The sequence below is a fragment of the Phaethon aethereus genome (assembly GCF_964289735.1).
Source record: "Phaethon aethereus genome assembly, chromosome: Z".
In the NCBI taxonomy this organism is placed as follows: Eukaryota; Metazoa; Chordata; class Aves; order Phaethontiformes; family Phaethontidae; genus Phaethon; species Phaethon aethereus.
In genome coordinates, this window is record NC_138577.1 from 45,847,175 (window position 1) to 45,860,596 (window position 13,422).

Below are 13,422 nucleotides of genomic sequence, written 5' to 3' on the forward strand. Positions count from 1 at the left end.
AAAGAAGAAAGAGATAAAGATAACTTGTAATTATTACAGTCCCTCTTTTCTTCCTTCACCAGCACTGCAGAGGAGCACAACTTAGTTTTGGCTTGACATTCTTGAACTTATTTTTTACCAGATAGCATTCCAGCTACCTAAACACTAGGTATAAACAGTTCACGCTGAATATGCTAGGCATATGCATGCATGCTTACGTACACACGTGTTGCAATATATACTACTGCTGCATTAATGGAAGAATTTCTTGAAGTATTCCATGTAGTCCTCCCAACACACAGGATTAACTGTTTTTACATATTAGACAATCTCTTAAGCCTCATCACATTTTAAAACAAATACATTATCTCCCACACAAAAGACACCTTGTACTTGCCCTTACAACAGAAAACAACTGCATACAAAGGGTATGTGAGTAAAATTCTTCTTCATTTCATGAACTAAGTAGATAGACAACAGCTTTTATTAAACAAGACACAACTCCCACTGACCTAAATCAAGTCTCCAGAACTGCCAAATAAACATGCTTTTCCATTGCTGGGTATAAACTTCTGAGTACCAAAGTAGTTCTGTTTCCCGAAGAAGTCTTCACAGTTGGCCCATTTAATGGAAAGGATGAGCCAGACCGTAACATTTCAAAAAAAGATAATTCAAATAATACATTCCTATTTTGAGAAGTTTTTTTTAAATAACTATTGTAATTTTCCACTTGTCTGTGTCAGGAGGTCACCATAGGACTTGAGGTTGCTGGACTGTAACAGTGATCTCAAATCAGCGCTCTGCACTGTCAGGAAGCAGGGGAAAGAAAGCAAACCAAAAGACCCAGAAGCAGGTTGCCACGCTCCATATTTTATGGCCATCTCGCAGTGGCTGATTGCATCTGCCTCAAAAGGAGAGCCAGAACATACAGGTCTTCCCACCAGATCTGCCACCACACACACGTCAGCTGGCCTCTGGCTCTAGCCTTGAGCAGAAAGGGAAAGCTCTTGATGCGCAGAACACTGCGAGACAGTGAAATGAGGGTGGTGTGGAGTTTTCAGGAGTCCAGATAGGACACGAAAGGCCTATTTGCACCAGGAAACAAATGAAACATATTCTAAATTACTGCATGGAAGCACAGGAAAACCTTTGGGCGTTTCAAAAGTAGTTTAAAAACATGAGCTCTCAACACTTACATTTCATTTGCTTGAAGATGGACTTGTTGGGCTCAAGCCAGTGCTGGAAAGGCAAAGCAGAGAGCAGAGGTTAATACGGATCACAGCAGGCAACAACATCCTTACAGATGTATGTGGTACCAAAAATAGGAAGTAGGATTTTTGTTTCACTGAGACATACATAAACTGGAAAAAGTATCCCGACACTGTTATAACACTGGAATTGCACTGTATAAACATACCTGATGTTACCACTGCTTATAAGATACAGTTGAGACAAAAATAAGACAAATATTTCAAAGACAAATTTAAAGGAGACAGGCTGTAGTGATTATTTTGTGGCAGACATTTCAGTCTCACACTTTCAGCCTTTTTTTTCCAGAAAAATTATCATATTGGACAGTAGGACAGACTATTCAGAAACGTTAACATTGTCTGTTCATTAATGCTGTCTTTTACTGTTCTTGTAACTAAAGCATGTGTAAATGTTGTATTCTCAGTCAGCACCCTCAGAACACAGCTATTGTTCTTTTCTAGCAAGAACTAAAAATCTGAAGGAAGAAAGAGTGTACTTTCCCATTAAATGTTTAAGCTACAGACAGTCAATGCACAACAGAGAGGTATGGATGCCTACCAGTTACTGTATAACTTTCCAGGGAAAGACTGCAATGGCAGGAAAATTTTCTTCTTTTTTTTTTTTTTTTTTAATTCTCCTGGGAAACAAACTCAGATGCTTCTGTGATGAAAAGCTAGGCTCACATTTTAGTTAAAAGCCTTAGCACATCCCCTGCTAACACTACCTGAACTGTTCAGGAGGATGTTTTGATTGACAATGGAACATGCTGATATTCGAGTGCCACTTCTGACCACAGCCAACAGCATTTGTACTAGGATTTTTCCTGTAAGCAAAAAATCTCCACACTAAAATGAGATTTGTGCTGCAGAAGCAGCTGGTCAAAAAGCACAGTATTCAGCTTTAATAAGCATAATCAACACTGGAAGACCTTGTAAGGGGTTTCATTTTTAACCCTTTTCATTCTAGCTCTAAAACTCTATGGTCTACTACAAAAAGAAAATCTAGCGCTTTTTGAACCATATGTAATACTTAAAATACCCTACATCAGCTACTATTTTTCCTCATAACTTATGGTAATTCTACTACAGAGAAAGCCAGAGGAAGATATTTTGTAGGAATTGTTAGTAGGTGACAGAACATTATTATTTAAAAATTGTGAAGTTTCAAGAATTCAGTCAAAATCAAGGGTAACTGTAAATTAGTTTTCTGGAACAGAACTCTGACAAAACAAATACCTGGGAAAGAACATTTTCAAATATCTGCATCTTACATGCTATGACTGCTCAGAAACTCCTGCATATAATTTACAGCAATATTGGAGATAAGCACTACTATGTATTTCTTTTTGAAGCTCACTTATCACTGAGAGACTGATATGGAACCCTGGTACTCAAAAAATAAACAAAACAAAAAAACAGCAACGCCAAACTTCAAAAAAAAACAACAAAAAAAACAAACTCACATCATTTCTTCACCTATTCCCTCTCCCCAGTACCTCTCTTTTTGGGGGAAAAGAAGAAAGAACCAGAATGGAGAAAGGAATGACTGTTTCACCAACTTACCAGAAATATCTAGCTCATTTCATTTTTTTTTTTTAGATCACACAGATACATTATTTATACATTTTGCTCTGAATAATGGGGTGTGAGGGTTGTTCATAAAAAGGTAAGGCAATTTAAGAAATTTGATACAGCCTGCAGTACTTCACAGATACATAATCCAGAATGAATTCACAGATAGCAAACCAGTCAAGACACACAGATACGCAAGTTTACTTTCCTTAACCTCTTCACACGCCCACCCCACCTCCACCAGGGTCTAGATTCAGACAGCAAGGAGGAACTTGGACAGTGAGCCGTGCTGTCCTGTTCCCAGGGAACTGGGGGTTAAGAGGTATCACCTCTATTTTCACCTAGCAGGAAGCACAACACAAATTGTTTGATGTTTCTTTTTGAAAGGCCAGGTTGAAATATTAGCACAGACCAGGTCAGCATTTACAGCTGTTTGAAAAAGTCCATTGCCTATTCTAACAAAAAGTCAGACGTAAAAAAAAAAAAACATTTGCAAATATGAAACCCCCATAATTCACTATACGAATAATGAAAAAGGGGAAACATGGATGAAACTCCTCATGCAGAGCACCAAACCCCTTGGGAATGCAGATTTAGCCAACATGTCCAAAAGCAAATATGTTTCACTAAGACCTTTCTTGCATGGGTTAAAAATGGATTGAAAAGACACTAAGCAATTAAGCAGGCTAGACTTTCACTTGGAGGTCAAGGAACTGACACACAGTGTTCAGAAGCTCAGATTTCTGTGGTGGCCTTCGGTTGGCAGAATATTGCAAACATGTAGGCAATTCAGCTGAACCTTCTGGAAAACTGAGCAGTTACTTTAGAATTTGTGGAGATTTTCAAAGACACAGCAATTAGATGCTTAATGCTTTCTGAGTGTCAGGGGAAGATAAACACCCAGTCATTGCTAGTACTTCTGAAAATAGCCACCCCTATATTTGTTTGCATATTTCAATTTGAGTTTTAGGAAAGATTTTCCCCTGAGTACTTGTCTTCCAGCCTTACAGCACTGACTATTACTAATTAGTAACTGTGCCCCATCTCTACTATAGAGTATTCATGCTATATTTATTCCAAGATTAATTAGCTGTTATAGCTAGGACCAGATTAAGGTTCCTATAAATTCATTGAAGAGTTTCTGCAGGCATTTTCAATTGAAAAGCATCTGGCTTTGCAAAATGCTTTTTCCATTAATCAATCATTTTTTTAACAATTCTGCTGAAAAAAAAAATCCTCAGATGAAAGGAAAATGTAACATTTCTAGTTAGTTTGTCAGGCCAAATTTTAAAAGCATTTTAAATCTTCAACTGCAAAAAATTTTCGTCACTGCTGTATACCACATTGCCTTGCAGGAAGAGACCATATGTGTTTCCAATTCTTTCTTGTACGGCTAACACCTCACAAGATGAATAAAACTGACAAAGCACGTCAGACATAAACGCGGGACCAGAGACAAGAATCTCTAATTTCTCTCCTTGCAGTAAAATGTGCAAGCTAGGGGGAGGGGAAAAAAAAAACCCCAACAATCTTACACAGTTTCATTTTCACCTCATGTATTTCACACTATTGTCTATAAAGGTTGCTTTAACTGGATGATGGCCGACACCCTCAAACCAGCTTTGTTTCGTATGTGAAAGTACTTAACGATCATCAGAAATCATTCCTGCAGAGGCTGAGCCTTCCATTTCCTTGATGGCGTGTTAGCAATGTGGATGTTACCTAACGGAATAGAGAGGACTTTGGTCCTAATCCAGCTAACAGCTACTACCAAGGGTCCCATGAGGAGATTTCATGTTCAGCACCGCCAATTTCTAATCTCTTCTGCTGGGTAGCAGCTGGGTATCTAGATGGTCAGGCAGACATCCTCACAGAAGCAGAAGGCAGAGAGAAAGACACTTGGAGATCCTGAAGGTCAGTCACTGGATAGCTACCGAGCCTTGGTGCTTCAAGTGCCAGTGGTGAGTAAGCACACTCATGGATATCACTTTTGATCCTGGGATCCTAAAATATGCTGACAATTGCCTCCTGACTGAGGTTTCATCGTGACTGCATGCTGTTTCTGACTAGTGCAATGTTCTACTTTGTAAATACAGCCCTCACCCCTGATCAGCCTTTAAGTGGCACTGAGTAGTCATTAGCGAGGCCAGGTGCATTCCTGCTTACCCACAAATGCTGAGCACCTGATGTGCTACCAGCTTCCGCAAGCAAAAGCTCAGGATGAGCAAGGACAGCATGCAAGGGTAAAAGCACCATTCCAGAAAGTCAGTTTAACTCCATGAACACTGATATGCTTTTGGTAAAGACACCTCAGCCAACAGCCTGCTTCAAACGAAGGCGTTCACTGAGGAGCTCAAACAAGAATGAGCTTTGTCTCGGTATAGCAGAGCATTAAGGGGTTTATAATAAGAAGTGGGGAGGAAAGAGGACAATGTCCCATATCTATTCTTACAGCCCTTGTAAGGGGTCAGGCACCATTAAAATCCCCACACACTTCTTCCTGTACATGGCAACAGCCACCCTACAGTGCAAAGACGTGTGCTCCAGTCTCCTCTTCCTACAGACTCCTGCAGAAGACTGGCATAAACCAAAGCCCACCTCCTGAAAACTGCCAAGCCAAAAGCAGATGCTTGGGACGTGACCAGCCAGAAGTCCAGTGAATTCAGTGAAAAGTCCCTCTCCTCCTCCAACACAAGAGGCTTTTGATTTAGTCCCTATGTTTGCAAGAGGAGCAGTAATGAAGGGCCAATCACAAGTGGCCAAATGCTGTGAATATTTAAATCCCCCTCAGCAAGCAATACTCAGTCAAGTGCTCAGATGTGCTTACAGTAAAACAGAATCAGAAGAACCTGCAGATGTCACAAAACTATTCTAGCCTGGCAAGGACTGGACTTGAAAACTTTTTTTAACGGACAGAAGAGAGCAGGAGAATGGAGATATGCACTGAAACACTGCTAGAAAATAAATAAAATTAACCTTATTTAAACTTCAACCCTATATTAATCTTGAAAAGTAATACCTAACTTTTTCCTTGAATGAAAACCAAAATCGAAATCAATTTGCTTTAGCCTCAAGGCAGTGACTTGCACCAGGTCACTGCCTGCCAAAAGTCAGACTCAAAAAAAAAAAAAAAAAAATAGTAACAGTATCCAAAGCTAATGGAAGCTCAAACAGCGGAATTAATTGTGTGCCCACTCTATACCAGCACAACAGATGCCAAATGACCCAGGGCACCCTGCCTGCATCCTTCTTCATGCCCTGAGGCTGACACCGTTTCTTCATGCCTTCAAAAATCTCTATACCAAGAGTATTAATATTGTTCTACTGCAGCAAAGGAGCTGTTCCTCTATATTGTTCCCAAAATCAGGTCATCAGCCCTGGTTAGTGGTATGCTAAGCAGGAAGAAACAATGTAAATCACTATCACAAAAATTAATCTGGTCCAGAAATAGTACCATACACCAGAACAGAATCTATGATTTCTATGATTCTGAGCTGGAATGTATTAAACAGATTTCCAAATTCTCACTATGTTATTCCTATTACGCTAAAATATTCAGAGAAACTCCAATGCTGTAAGTTGGAGTAGCTCAACCAATCCATAACCTCTACATCAGTTGAACATCTGGGCATAACATCTGCATATATTGATGTATGCACAAGCCACCATGCACTCATAGCCACCAGGCTCACCACTGATGGAAAAAACATCTTTATTTTCATTAAAATAGCCTGCAGAATTATTTGGTTTACAAGGTTACTAACCTTCACACAAAATATTGCAGTTAGTAGCATTACTGCTGAATTAAGTGTATGTGTGTATGTATATTCATACTAGTATTCATTTGTGCCAAGATTTTGTTCAGTACATGAATGCACCTCTACTAATAAAAGCAAGGATCCATTTAATTCAGCACTTTGTCGCTGAAAATGGCCTGAAGCAAAGACTGCTTTGGGAAAAAGAACAAGAGTATTAGCTCCCATTGTGTTCACTGGGCTTTTTCCACCAGCCTCCATTATAAATTGTTTGTAAGTCTTTATAGACTATCACCAATTTGTCTAAGCACTTATTTTTTAACACTTTTTTAATATTTTTGGCAGTCACAACAATGGATTTTATGACTAGGTATGCTATTTTTAAAACTATTTCTCGATACCAATTGCTTTGTAATTTTAAGTGCGGTTTAGTTCTAAGAATTACAGGGCAATCTTTTCCTGATCACAGTCTCCAAGCCATTTTACATCATATTGTTCTCTCTCTTTCTCTCTTGCTTTCTCTCTCACTCATTGTCTCTCGCTCACCTCTTTTCCTAGCTGAATTATTCTAGGCTAATCCATCTCTTTGTATGAAATCCATTCCTTCTTGCTATCATTCTTGTGGCCTTCTTTGTTCCTTTTCCAGTTCTACTATATTTTTTTGAAACATGACCTGAACTGCACACACCAAGCAGGGTCACAGCACGACTTTGTGCAAAAGCACGTAATTTTTGTGATAACTCTGTCCAGGAGGAGAGATTCATATGCACGGAGAAGCATTAGAATTTTAATTAACCTACGGCTCAGTCATTCTGGTGTTCAGCCTACAATACTTCTGCTCTACCCCTTCAAAGAGACTGGAGAGCTCCGAGATAGCTCTCTTCACATTGCTGTATGGAGCCTTACAAGTCATTACACAAAGACATACCTTTGTTAAACTGAGGTTGCAAAATTATCTTTTGGCTCTTTCTGCCAACCTTCGCTGCCCACACACGGGACTAAGTGCACATTTTTAAGAACGTGCATTAAATAGCTGTTGTTGCTAAAGCAGAGATCGGCTGCACCCAAGACTTGCTGACCCGTTCAAAAGGCCTCTCTGATGAGGCACTGCTGTGCATTTTGTGTGCATGTCCCATTAAAAACAGAACTGCTACTTCATCATAAAGAAATTCCTTACTCACCGACAACGGGCTCCAGTTTCCTTCACTATTAAATACTGGGACAACGCCAAACAACTTAGGTTATAGGATTAAACAAATAATCTGTCCAGGTCCATTGGAAGTGATGTATTCTGAAATATAAATGGGATTCCCCAGCAGCCCTATTAGTGAAATAAACACGTAATCTGACAAAAAACTACGTGCGTGTAGAGGTGCCTACCAGTTTCTGGTGCGTCTAATCTTGAAAGCAAAAGGAGCATTGTATTTGCGACAGTTCCCCAGGGCCAGGCTGGTACCGGCGAGTACCAGGCAGAGGTATCGGCGAGTCCGCAGCGCATGGCGTCGTCCTCCCAGCGATGCACAGAGCCACCTCCGTGCTCTGGGGAAGTCAGAAAGCCCCAGTGCCCTCACAGACACCAGCCGAGATCGGCTGCATGGTGGGAGTGTATTCATGCAGCAGTTTCACTGATCTGAAAGCTTTGTTTCCATACTGATGGGCGTACGTGCGCAGAGCTAAAACCACCGCACTTCTGCGCTGCTCCCAGACAGCCCTGCAGCACGTCCCAGGGACGAGGCATCTTAACGCTTCAGGGCAACTGCAATCTCGAACATTTCTACGGTGACTGGTGAGACTTCACAGTTGCTTCAGGGTTCTACACAGCTTTTTCGTGACACTTAACACCTCAAACCTACCCCATGGGTAGTTGCAAGGTATTTCTCCCTAGCTACCACCTCATACTTTCACATTTGAAAATGTAATCACAAGCACGTGTTCAAATCCACCCACTGCAGGGGGAGGAAACTGAAGTTATTTCCAACTTTAAATGACTTCTCAGGTGCCCTCCTGAAGGGACCTAAAGAACAAATTCCACCACAGTACCGTCTTCCTCCAGCTCAATCCTCCATTGCCCTCAAAACCAGTGGCCTCTCTCAACAAGGCACCCTCCCTAGTGAGAGATGCTAAACAGTAGCTGCATTATTTCACCCCATTCCATCCTCTACCAGCCCAAAAAAACCAAAAAAAAAAAAGGGTGCTCAGTCAACCCAGGGTATCTGGCACAGAATTAGCCATGCTGCATTTCCTCAAGGGTGACAGTGTGATAATTGGCCTCAATGTAACAGCTAGCACACGAAAATGCACCAATAGTTAGTTCCTTGAGTAGCAGAATCAGTAACACCTCCCCCAGGTATACACGTCTCCTGTTTCAAACTACCTATTTCTTAGCATGGGAAAGACATGGACCTGTTGGAGCGGGTCCAGAGGAGGCCACCAAAATGCTCAGAGGGATGGAGCACCTCTCCTGTGAGGACAGGTTGAGAGAGTTGGGGTTGTTCAGCCTGCAGAAGAAAAGGCTCCAGGGAGACCTTACTGCAGCCTTCCAGTACTTACAGGGGCCTTGTGAGAAAGATGGGGACAGACTTTTTAGCAGGGCCTGTTGCAGTAGGACAAGGGGTAATGGTTTTAAACTAAGGAAGGCAGATTCAGACTAGATATAAGGAAGAAGTTTTTCACTGTGTGGGTGGTGAAACACTGACCCAGGTTGCCCAGGGAGGTGGTAGATGCCTCATCCCTGGAAACCTTCCAGGTCAGGTTGGACGGGGCTCTGAGCGACTTGACCTAGTTGAAGATGTCCCTGCTCACTGCGGGGGGTTGGATTAGATGACCTTTAAAGGTCTCTTGCAACCCAAACTATTCTATGATTCTATAATTTCCAAAAAATACAAGCTCCAAATTATGGTTTCTGGGTTCTTACAGCGTCTCTCTCTCAGTTCTCTAGATTCCTTATGGAGCGGGTTTGCCCTACAGCATTTCCCTCAATAAGAATAATAATAGGGTTTTACCGGCCGATGTGGCAGCTTATTTTCATGAACCCTTACAGGAACTTAATGTTTGAGACCTATATCCCCAGCCAAATTTGACCAAAATTTGCTTCAAAAATTACTACAGTTGAGAGTCAGGGAAAAAGGCAATGTGATCCCCACATACCTAGTTTCTCAGAAATCCAGGTGAAAAATTCAACAGTTAATATATGTAGACTAGGAATTCCTTTGTCCCCAGCGTAGTACCATTAGGCATAAAATGGCATACTGCAATTACCACATACTTTTAGTACAATCCTGGCTTTTTGAAGCTATGCTAACACACGGTCCCCCAAAGGAACGTCCAAGTGTGATACGAGAAGTTAAAACAGCAGATATGGTGTAGAACCTAGAGCCTTTAACTGCTAGTTCAATTTGAAGCACTGGCATTGTTACTCTCCTCTATATCCAAAGATATTAAAAAAGCTACTGTGCTGCCTTCTCTTAAGAGTGTCTTCCACAGTTTCTTTTTCGGTCTGGAATAGGAAATGGAAAACTATAGAAAATTTTACAAAGTTTAAGTATGCCTAAAATATCCACACATTTACTTATGCATAAGGAAAGGATTATTGTAAAAGCAGGACTGGGGGGAAGAAGAAGTATATATTATAACTTACTTGAAAGATAGCCTATAAAAACAACAGCTGTTTCCCACCACAGTTTTCCCACATTTCCAAATTTTGTCCCAGCCTAAAACAATTATCTCCATTATCTACATTTTTCACACAGTTAGAAGTTCTGAATGTTCTGAACACAAATATTGAAACATTTCACTTGAAGCATCTGAAATATTGAAACATTTCATTTTTTAAATTCTCAAATTCAGTCAAGTGTTTCAACTCACCTAAGTCAAAATGTTACATTTTGGTAGCATACTCTGAAAGAAGACATTTAGGATGAATTAAAGCTGGTATTTTTGCCTACTTGAGCTCCCTCAATAGACTACAAAACAAAAGGACTGCAAATTAGCTTTTGGAGCAACTCTGCAACTTTTGCACAAAAAATTACATAAAATAAAAGCATCACTGGTAGACTAAATGCCAGCAGGAGTATTCTGCATAATATTTTTATATGCGTCTATGTGTGCGTGTGTGTACACTATATAATAATACACTATTATGTCATACAGCCTAACTATTCAAAGAGCCAATCAAGCATAATTTACTAAAACCCAGAATTAAATGCATGATTTTGGCAGTTTCATTTGGAACCACAGATATAGCCTTTTCTGTGCAAAGACAGAGACTATGCAGTGGCATGTAAACTACAACAGAGGCATTCAACAATTCCAAGAAAATGGGCAAAGCAACACATATTGCAGGCTACCTGCATCAGCATCAATACTAATTCCCCTAAAAAAAAGTTATGCTTTCTTCTTTCAGCTTTTACTACATATTCTTTGAAAGAAACTTCATAAGGTGGTGCCTGGTCTCTATCTCTGTCAATGTTTAATATAAAACCCTTCCATAAAATTACAGAGATCTCTCCTAAAATTCTTTACAAATCTAGTTAAAAGTTTTGCCCCATTGCCTCCCTTATAGCTGTTCCAGACACTGCAGCTCCCATTGGCTTAATTAAGAAACTATTTCTCTTGCTTAAACTTTCTTTTTCTTTCTACTTTATGCCCCGATGCACGTATAAACATATCCTCTTATCCTTTGTTTTGCTGCGCTAAATGGGTTATGCCCTTCTTAATATAGTCTCAAGAACAAGCTCTCCATTCTCTTTATCTTTCCAATACTCCTTTTTCTGATTCAGTTAAATTGATCCTTGTTAAATGCGTACTTCTAGATCGGAATAGCAGAGGTCTCATTAGGATGTAATGACATTAATACTTTCCTGAAAATACTATCCTAAGATGAGGCAAACAAAGTGTTGTCTTTTACTATAGCCACATTGTGCCGGTGGCTTATTGCCAAAACCAGGCCAGGCAATATTAATTTTATTCATTGTCCCACACGTCTTTTACTTGCCTACAGGGCACTGAAGTACATTGTCACACACATTGTTTTAGGATGTATTATCACTTCCCTTCAAAGCAATTGTTCTCAGTCAAATCACCAGATTTAACTTCAGAAAGAAGCTTTTGGTACATGCCACCTACAGATCTTCACTGAGCTACCGTTTCTGTTCATTAAACCAAGTCACGAGAATGTACCGCAGGAAATGGCTCGCCCTTTTTCATCGGTGAGACCTGCAGGAACTCCACAGAGCTTCAGAAATCTCTTCTACAGAGCTCTAAGTGCCCTTTACTGTAAGGTGGCTACAATGATGTGACACTCCTCCTGTGACCCCACTATATCTTATACTTGCTACTTGCTATAACCACATACCTCAACAGCTACTCCTCTGTAAACTCAGGGATTTTTGTTAACGGGAATTTCAGGCAGCTAAACTCACAACTGCTAAGATACAAAACTGTGGGAAGAGCCATCACCTACCCCACTATTTCAAAATCACGACTTCCTCTAGTTTTCTATTGAGCCATTTACTGATGAACTTTATCTAGCTACAATGCTGGGCCCCAGCATAATTATTCATAAAGTACTGTGTTTGTCATACTACTAGGAGACGGTTGGTTAGGATGTTTCTTTAATATCAGAAGAAGATTAAAACAGTCTTCTCCTGATGGCAAAAGAATTATAATTATAGTTTCACAGTCTTCCTGCATCTGACTGGGACGTATTCACACATCTGTATCTGATACAGAGGAAAGACTCAGGTAAGCGAACCTCAGCAAGATCAGAGATTCAAAACAGCCAGATGGTATAAAAACAGTATTCCTTTATTATAACATTTGTCTGCAGTTTAGTCCTTAGTATAGGTTTTATTTCAGAGGAAATATCCACTCTGAGGGAAAGCATTTTATGTACAAACATTTAGAAGCGCAATCTTAACAAAAAAAAGAAACCTAACAGAACAGGACAAAGGGGCAACAGATACTGCATGTAAAAACAGCTTATTCTGATGAATTGTAATAAATCTAAGAGAAAAATGTGTGTTGCTTTCAATGAATCATCCAGAGCATTTAAGTCTGTATAAAGAAACGTCCCTTACAATTCATGACCTAGTTCATGAGAAAGTTTAAAATCATGAACTAATACCCAATTAGAGAAGTTATCTACATGCTTAAAAACATGAAAGTAATTATAAATCAGCATTTAAAAAAGCATGTATGGAAAATGTAAGCTTGAGAAGTTTGCATAACAAAATCCAACTGAAGAGTGGGCCAATCGATATGAGCCATCCTACTACACAGTAGGTCACAGTATTCTTAGTTGTTGGATATAAAAGGAAACGAAGAGCTAAGATTTTTTAGGCAAGAACATAAATGTTTTCTCAGATTGTCTTTGCTACTAACCAAGAGAAATCTTAGGCTTCAGCAGAAACTACAATCCTCCATAAACTTAACACAGAATTAGCTATATTACAAGATGTAAAAGAACAACTGTATAGCCAACAAGAATAAGATACTGCAGCAAATTTGTCAATATAGTTAACAGCTCTTTGAAACATGGGAACCACATAAGGTATGATATTAGAGGCATCCCAAGAGGAGGGGGTTTTCAGAGTTTTTTCTGAAGTTTTTTTTTTACTTTTTTAAAACTATTCTGCCAAAAAAATTAGTTTTTACAAAAAAAAAACCTCGATTGCTGTTAAGTAAAATAACTTTTCTGTAGCAATTTTTGAGTGACTGTCAGAGAAAGGTGCAACAAAAGTAAGTATTCATTAAGTCCTACCTAACTATAGCCGAATCCAGCACTCCACCTACTTCTCCTATCAATTCCAACCAGGTAAACACCTTTATAATTTTAATGATTTTGAAGAAATAAGTACACTGGTCAG

The 13,422-nt window shown here is 39.7% G+C and overlaps 1 protein-coding gene across 1 annotated transcript in view; it reads right to left on the reverse strand.

The window, feature by feature from the left end:
* FRMD3 (FERM domain containing 3) overlaps positions 1-13,422 on the reverse strand; it is a gene marked incomplete at both ends in the record, with an annotated part of 139,025 nt that overhangs the window by 61,343 nt on the left and 64,260 nt on the right. Inside the window, one exon of the mRNA XM_082013552.1 lies at positions 1,176-1,218. Within this exon, the coding sequence (XP_081869678.1) occupies positions 1,176-1,218 (43 nt within the window). The remainder of the gene's footprint in view (positions 1-1,175; positions 1,219-13,422) is intronic.